General features: G+C 40.9%; 5 protein-coding genes across 5 annotated transcripts; 2 read left to right on the top strand and 3 right to left on the bottom strand.

Moving 5' to 3' along the window:
* Positions 1–245: 245 nt before the first annotated feature.
* DI09_170p10 (uncharacterized protein) lies at positions 246–1,046 on the top strand (the record flags this gene model as incomplete). The annotated part of the gene is made up of 4 exons (XM_013383424.1): positions 246–605; positions 626–695; positions 724–854; positions 879–1,046. The coding sequence occupies 4 exons, from the start codon at positions 246–248 to the stop codon at positions 1,044–1,046; spliced, it is 729 nt and encodes a 242-aa protein (XP_013238878.1).
* Positions 1,047–1,144: 98 nt separating this feature from the next.
* On the bottom strand, positions 1,145–2,500 carry DI09_170p20 (uncharacterized protein; the record flags this gene model as incomplete). The annotated part of the gene is made up of 1 exon (XM_013383425.1): positions 1,145–2,500. One exon carries the CDS (start codon positions 2,498–2,500, stop codon positions 1,145–1,147), a length of 1,356 nt encoding a protein of 451 aa, XP_013238879.1.
* Positions 2,501–2,878: 378 nt separating this feature from the next.
* Positions 2,879–3,850, top strand: DI09_170p30 (beta subunit of translation initiation factor eIF2B; the record flags this gene model as incomplete). Its single annotated transcript, XM_013383426.1, has 4 exons — positions 2,879–3,156; positions 3,236–3,403; positions 3,432–3,556; positions 3,582–3,850. The coding sequence occupies 4 exons, from the start codon at positions 2,879–2,881 to the stop codon at positions 3,848–3,850; spliced, it is 840 nt and encodes a 279-aa protein (XP_013238880.1).
* A 1,698-nt stretch (positions 3,851–5,548) lies between these two features.
* On the bottom strand, positions 5,549–6,344 carry DI09_170p40 (uncharacterized protein; the record flags this gene model as incomplete). Its single annotated transcript, XM_013383427.1, has 3 exons — positions 5,549–5,717; positions 5,746–6,184; positions 6,209–6,344. 3 exons carry the CDS (start codon positions 6,342–6,344, stop codon positions 5,549–5,551), a joined length of 744 nt encoding a protein of 247 aa, XP_013238881.1.
* A 158-nt stretch (positions 6,345–6,502) lies between these two features.
* Positions 6,503–7,563, bottom strand: DI09_170p50 (uncharacterized protein; the record flags this gene model as incomplete). The annotated part of the gene is given in 3 exon segments (XM_013383428.1): positions 6,503–7,087; positions 7,115–7,321; positions 7,339–7,563. The coding sequence occupies 3 exon segments, from the start codon at positions 7,561–7,563 to the stop codon at positions 6,503–6,505; spliced, it is 1,017 nt and encodes a 338-aa protein (XP_013238882.1).
* Between the last annotated feature and the right edge of the window lie 202 nt (positions 7,564–7,765).

The following is a 7,765-nucleotide window of genomic DNA, read 5'->3' on the forward strand; positions in this document are numbered from 1 at the left end:
TTTAGATTGGTTCAGAGAAAAAGCTTCTTCATTGATTGATGAGGTATATTCATTTCTGCATATTTTCTAGTTAAATTTACCGATCTGCATTCTTGCCGCCCTCAAGAATGACAACTTTAGAAAGCCTCGCACGGGGCTCTGGCACTATTATTTGAACAACGTTTTAAAGCTTCCCGCTGATGATTTAGCCTCGCCAGATCGACACATAAATACGCTCTGTTTGGAGTCTTGCTTTTTTGTTGGCGATGCTGCGGGAAGGGCAGCATCCGAATATTCCGTCTCCGATCATTCTAGCTGTGATTTGTATTCATTTTTTGCTTGTATTTAGGCTTTTTTCGATCAACATTGGCATTCCATTCTATGTTCCGAACGAATACTTTCTATTTGTAACGCCAACGGTATTTTCTTCTTCGCTGAGGGAAAAAATGCTCTCCCTCAAAAGCTCTCTTGATTCCATAATTTCATATACTCCTAAATACACCCCTAGTCTTTTGACAGGCAGCAATTCTGTTTTGCTGGTAATTGGGAGGAAATCTTCTGGAAAGACATTCATTGCAAAAGAGTATTTCTCTAAATATGCCTACTATTGCTTTGTATGCATCAATGTATTTATTTTGTGCACTAGGATGGCAGTTGCTCCCAATCGAATTTTATAAAAGGGATCACCGCTCCAAAGGACAGGAATATTATTATAGGTGGATATTACGTCTCAATATCTTTTAGATGGTAATTTTTCGCTAAAAATCCGCAGAAAGCTTTTTCTAAAGAATTTGAAGAGTTTGGGTCGAAACATTTGCGCTGTTGTCATTATGACACCTGCAGAAATTTGCTCCAATATTTTTACATACAATAGGGTAGTTGAAATTGCTTTTCTGTAGTTGATCAAAGGAACATCGGGCTTCCCACGGCGGAAAACCCTCCTTCCAAGCTTGGATCTCGAAATGCCCACCCTAGATGAAGGATTTAGTGAGATCATTGAATTTCCATTATATTTCGAGGCCTCGAAAATTAAACATCCCGATTTATTTACTTGCATTTTAAGTTAATAAATTTTTTTGGAGTACCCGCAATGGCATGCCATGATGGCTGATTGAAAATGCACAACAAATTTATTTAAAAGTGCAAGATTTTATTTGCTAACATTTCAGATTGGATGACCGATTGGCGATTTTGGTCTGATAGGATTAATTCCAGAAGAGCTGTTGCTAATAGGAGCAGACAGAAAAGGCTTATCGACGATGAAGATGGTCGAGTTTTGGAAAAGGAGATCTGCACAAAGAACGGTGACAGTCTGGTTGAATAACAGTTGAGAAATGCTAGTTGGTTGTGATGAATTTTTCATGGTGCTCATGGAAATGTTCAAAGGAAGTCCGCTCAACGATATCAGGGTTACATTGCTCGAGTTAGAGGCGATATTGAACAAGAGAGGCGATGAAATAATAAGATCAGAGCTGTTTTGAGCACTTTTAAAAATCTGATTGCTAAGGACCGAATCATTATATGAGGTTGAAGAGCTTGCAGAATCAGAAACCGCAAAAATGGCTACAGGCGATATTGAAAGATTGGAGATTAAGCTAGAATTTTTCAAGGCAAATAAAAACTGAGAAATTTCATTGATAGGAGCTTGGGCCGTTGCGTTCGGTGCTGGAGCCGTTGCGTTAGCCTGTAAAGCCATCAAATTGGGTATTGATATTGTTGAATTGGGCATTGGGGCTGTCGAGTTGGGCATTGGGGCTGTCGAGTTGGGTGCTGATAGTGTCGAGTTGGGCGTCGATACATTAGACTGGGCTGGATTGCCTAAAATCTTGCCAATGGTAGTTGCATTTAAGGGGATCTGAGGAGTAATAATGTTTTTAACGAAAACGATAATTCCATTCGTGCAGGTAACATAGTATGGAAGAGGGGATGAAGTATTCCCTGTTCGATTGGAAAGCAACTTTGAGGGCGTGCTAACGCCAGAAAAGGAGAGGTAAAAGGATGAGTTTGTAGCATTAACTACCACAATGCTCTTGGAAGAGTTTGGACTTGCAAGATCAAGCGCAAGCAATCCAGTAAAGTTCATCAATGAAGGCGACTCCTCTTTGAGAGGAGGATAGGATTGATTGGATGCTCTATAGACATGTGCCTCGGTAATATTTTGAATAGGAAATGTCACGGGCTTTTCCGTAGAATTTGCTCCAATCGGAATTGGTATCTCGGAAAGATTCGAGGTAACATTAGTTCCAATGCTTGTAAAGGCATAATTAATTGGGGCAAATAGAACAAGATCCGAAGTATTGGAATCAAGAAGAGATTTAACAGAAGGCGATGCATCAACAAGTAAATAGAACATCGAGACAGATGATGCGTTCGCGTTTGTTTCTTCGCCACCTGTGACATTGAAGGAAAGGGATGTGTCATTAGAAAGAGATTTGAGCGCTTGGTAAATGGTTTGGTTTTGGCATCTTGCTCCACTTAGAAAAATACCGATAAGGAGAACTAGGAAAATTCTGGATACCATAGCATCGCTTTATCGCTGGCGCCTTATAAATAGGACTTCAAAAAAGGCTTTGATACATGAAAGATAAACAGCCGCAAAGATTAAAATTTAAATTTAACTTTTCCGAAGAATGCATCAAGAACCCATTCTCCCCAATATCCCGGCTAAAGAGCTCACCATGCTTGAGCTTTTTATTTCAAAGCTGAAAAAAGGGTTTGCATTTTTGCTTATTTTTGCAGGGGATTGACCGGCTCAACACAATCTGCTCTCGAAACTGCGTTTATAATTAGAAGCCTTATTTCGTCCTCCAAATGGGCAAATGCCCATTCTCTAATTTCCCTGCTTTGCCATCTAGGGGGGGTCTTTGCGCTGGCGCAACCATCAGGCACAGATACATGCATGCTTACTGGTTTAGGAATTTCAATTGGCAATATCATTAGAAGAATTCTTCGTCTTATACGAGAGGAATACAAAGGGTTTCCATCCGATTCGACACAGGAGACTCAATCAAATATAGAACATCCAATGATGGCAATGATGATGACAGACAAGCCTTTATTCTCGCCTTCGCCCTCATTAGAGATGCTTGGACACTGGCATGCCGGCGATTCCTCTATGTTTAACTTGCTGGCAACTCCCACTCGCCAGGCAGGTACTGAAATCGCGAATCTCGAACGGTCAAAATATGAATTGAAGCAAATTCTTTTTCAAGGCGTCAATGAGCTTATTGACGAGATTGAAAATTCAATTAAGCAGATCGAGGCCCATGCCTATGACCATATTAACAATGGGTACGTTATCGCTGTTCTATCCCTTTAGCGATGTCATTTTGACGATTGGAAAAAGTCGGACTGTAAATGAATTTCTCGTCACCGCTTCAAAAAAGAAAACCTTCGAGGTCATCGTTGTGGAGACAAACCTATTGTAGCATTTTGCATGCGCTATTTTTTAGGCGAGGAGAAAAAGTGGTGTCTCCAGAGTTGTTGAAAACAGGCATTGACCTTACGGTAATTAACCTTGCTTCTGTGGGAACGGTGATTTCAAGGGTTACAAAAATTTTGCTTGGGTGCCATGCCAGTTCGTCTGCCCGCTAATTCTTTAGTTCTTGCTAATGGGGGCCTGATTGCCATATCTGGATCCCAGCTTATAGCTACATCTGCCCTCTACAATTCGATCCCTGTGATCGTGGTATCTGGCATCTATAAGCTATCCCCACTCTTCCCTTCCGATATTGACCTGCTGTCCTGCCCAGGAAATCCTAGTCTCTTATCAAAGTACGAAGACGATATCCTGAGCAACGTTACCACGATATCGCCCTATTACGACTATGTAGATCCATCTATGGTTTCTCTTTTCTTGACTAATGTGTAAGCACCATGTAAAATAACCCTAGCGGCGGACACACACCGACATACGTTTACCGGTTGTTGGGCGAACTGTATGATTCCCAAGATACCCATCTTGCCATTAGGCATCAATCGCCCCCAACGTGTTAAAGCAACTTACAAAAATTGATCCCAACTAACCGAATAACCAATTAATTAATTAATTACTTAATTGATTAAACTTTTCGTGTGACGCTGCCAAAATTTATTAAATTGCATCTAGTTTAAGAGCTGCTTCCAATTTTCCCTTTGATGTCAATGATTGGCGATAGAAATATTCAAACGTACGTCCGCCATTTCCTTTCCAATATTTTCCCATATTCCTCAAGGAGGACTACTAAAAAGGGGGAGTGTGGAAGGTACTGTCTACAGAAAGTACCCTCATAGGATTGGAATTATAGCCGGAAGCGATATGTAAAATTGAAGATTTCAATTAGTAAAGATACTCAGGGGCTGCCTACTTTGCAGCGATTGCAAGTCTGAGAAGCGTTTGTTTGGCGCTGGTATTATTTTTAGGGTGCCGATCTTGTATATTTATTCACTTCTGCTAGCGCATCTGCCGCAATTAAAGCTTCATCGCCCGATATCATTACAATTCCTTTACTTCCTAGCGATGAAAAAATCTCGAAAGGAAAGCTGCATGAATTCCACAAATTTTCGTCCAGGTTTGATGCGCTTATTGTTGGCCCCGGACTTACACGCTCGCAGACTTCTCTTGCGAATCTAGTTCTGCTACTGGAGTGCTGCAAAAAACGTAAAATCCCTCTTGTTATTGATGCTGATGCTTTGTTTATTGTGAAGGAAAAATACTTGGAGTTGGCATCTACATTTGGCGATATAATTTTGACCCCAAATAGCAGAGAGCTTGAGCATCTCTTGGAAGAAGTGAGGAAATGATATTTCATCGATAGTTTGAGCTTGAGGATCCTCTTCAACTTGGAAAAAGGTTGGGCCCAAATTTCTACATCCTCTGCAAAGGAGAGAAAGATATCCTCATATCGGATCAAGATTTCCACGTGACAATATGCGGAGAAATGGGCTCTATTCGTCGATGTGGGGGCCAAGGTGATATACTTTCTGGGGTCCTCGGAACTTTCTGTGCATGGGTGTTTTCTTCAAGTTTGACCTCTGTACCCCGCTCTCCTTTGCATATTGGCTCTGGAATAGTTACGGCAAGCCTATTAGTGCGAACGTGTGCATCTCTCGCCTTTCAGAAGAGAGCTCAATCGATGCTCGCTTCGGACATGATAGAGAACCTTTCCGAATCTTATCGGCTGCTTCAAGCATAAATAAATTGTCTCAAAGGTGCCACGCTAATTTTCCAATTTATTGTAACAACTTGTTCCGGGCAGCAGGCGGCACTAAAAGGGATTGTTCGCTCTGGCTCCAAAGCCTGAGTTGATCGCGCGGGACCTCAGGTGAGTTTTTAAGGCTAAACGAGGACACTTTGGCCTCGTCCCAAGGACCGTGAATTTTACTGAAATTACAAAGAATAGAAAATACTTTTTGTACTTTTGGAGCTGGAGAAAAATAAGCGGAACCACAAAGATGATCAGAACCGTGCTTATCAATAAAATCCAGGCCACAAATGCAGATATGAATGAAAAGAAAAAGTAAAATATCACAAGCGACTGCAAAAGTGTGAGCTTTAAGAATAGAAAGTTGGAAGCGGAGTTCTATTTCGTTAAAAGTAATAACATACGCGAACCATGCGCAATAGCCTTGGAATCAAGGCAAATAACAATACGGCACTGGAAACAAGACCAAAAACCTGGTCGTTTGATTTGAGGCGAGATGCCAGGAGTGCAGAAGCAAAAATCCCTGCGTTCAATGCTATCATGCTTTCGGATTTCCTGAGGATTGGCAAAAACTAAAGCTCACCGGTCAATAGATGCAAATGAGTGGTCATGAAACCCAAGGTTAATTAAAAACAAAATTGTCGACACTGCCCAAATGGTATCGCAGCTTGTATCTTTTGTAAGTGTTTTCAAGATCGGAGATAAGCCCAACAAGATAAAAAAGAATAAAAAAGACCGCTTGAAGCAGTTAAACGAATGCACAAGGTTTATATGGCACCAAAAGGATGGTGAACAGATATTGGTGAAAGCTGGAGATACCGAAGCCACATCAAGAAGGCTCCAGAAGATGAATCCGGCAAGGGCAGCCCCGTGATTAAAAAAAAGGAGCAAAAGATTGTTTTTTATCATCTCTGAGTATAGAAAGATAAAGAGGCCAACAAAAAGAAGAATTATGTTGGCATGTATAATCAAATGACATGGATAGATAATCAGGGGAATGTAAGAGTATCTTCGCACATTTACTTGACATTAGTAATGATGCATACCGTTTTTCTGCAGCTTCTCTAAAAAGGAATGATCGACATAATTGTCGGGATATTCTTCCTGTCGCAGGTAAAGTAGCTTTTTCCACGGGTTTTTTGGGATGCTGGGAGCATCAAAGACATGGTCAGAAGGGCCCATAAGAGGGATAATGCTAACTTGCAGGGATATCTATCCTAATTGGTAAAATTTTTGCTGGGAACATGACCAACCCTAATCCTTGAAATATTTAACGCGGCAGCCAATGTGGCCCGTGATTTAATTTAATTTTATTCTTTTCTTTGAAAGTTTGATGGCGTTTATTGGCCATTTTGCAATTCATATTCATATTCTAAGACATCTTCGATAGATCCCAGGACTATTGGGGCTCTTGCGTGCAGAGATGTCGGGATAATATCCAAAATTCTTTTCTTTCCCGTTGTGGCGCGACCTCCAGCATTTTCACAGATCATTGCCATCGGAAAGCATTCATACAATAGTCTGAGCTTTCCGCTTTTGCTTTTGGAATCAGCAGGATATGCAAAAATCCCGCCATATAAAAGGGTTCTGTGAACGTCAGCAACCATACTTCCGACGTATCTGGAAGAGTATGGCTTATCGAGCGTCTTCAATTTTTCAAAATATCTTTTGGTCGAGGCGTCCCAAAATGCACTGTTTCCTTCATTTACCGAATATATGCTTCCCTTTGGAGGAATTTTAATGTTTGGATGTGTAAGGATATACTCTCCAATGGAATTGTCCAGTGTATATCCATGAACATTTCCGCCCACACCTCCAATTGTAATGACCAGAGATGTATAGCTGCCATACATTGCATATCCAGCGGCAATCATCTCTGAGCCTGTACGTAGCACTTCAGAAATTGAGTGAGAATTTGTTGACCCCTAGTGATAAGCCGAGTCTAAAATTACTAATCGATATATTCCAAAAATCGATCCGATTGAAACACCGGCATCAATGTTTGAAGAGCCATCCAAAGGATCAAATACAACGGCATATTTTGCCGTGCCTGATGAAGATACAATAATTGCGTCTTGGTTTTCCTCGGAAACCATTATGCTTACTTTCCCAGAGGAAGAGATACAATTAATAAAGACTTCGTTCGATATGATGTCGAGCTTTTTCACCACCTCACCTTGAATGTTTTCTTTCTTTCCTGCAGCAATTCCGGTTCTAGTGCATTAGCATATTGCCGGTACAAATTGACTATTCCGGCCTTTCTCACATTAGTTGAAATCACTTTTGTTGCAACCTGGATGCTCATTAGCAGCAGGGTAAGATCGCCACTGGCCTCCTTGTGATGAGATTGCTCATGAATGACATGGCGAGAAAGAGTGACCAAGTCCGTTTCTACAGTCATTTTTGGAAAAAAGCTGATCCTGATGGATGTTTGATTGATTGATTTGAATTTCAAATTTTATTCTCATGTTGCAACACAAACATGTTGCCAGGAAAAGGGCGCTCGCATTTCCACACGAAAATACTGGCATTGAGAATATGGATTCTGCGATAACTCTGATAAGATATATTAAAGAAAATGCTTGGGAATCCTTTTTGGAGTA

The sequence above is a fragment of the Mitosporidium daphniae genome (genome assembly GCF_000760515.2).
Source record: "Mitosporidium daphniae strain UGP3 chromosome Unknown contig-170, whole genome shotgun sequence".
Lineage (NCBI taxonomy): Eukaryota > Fungi > Microsporidia > Mitosporidium > Mitosporidium daphniae.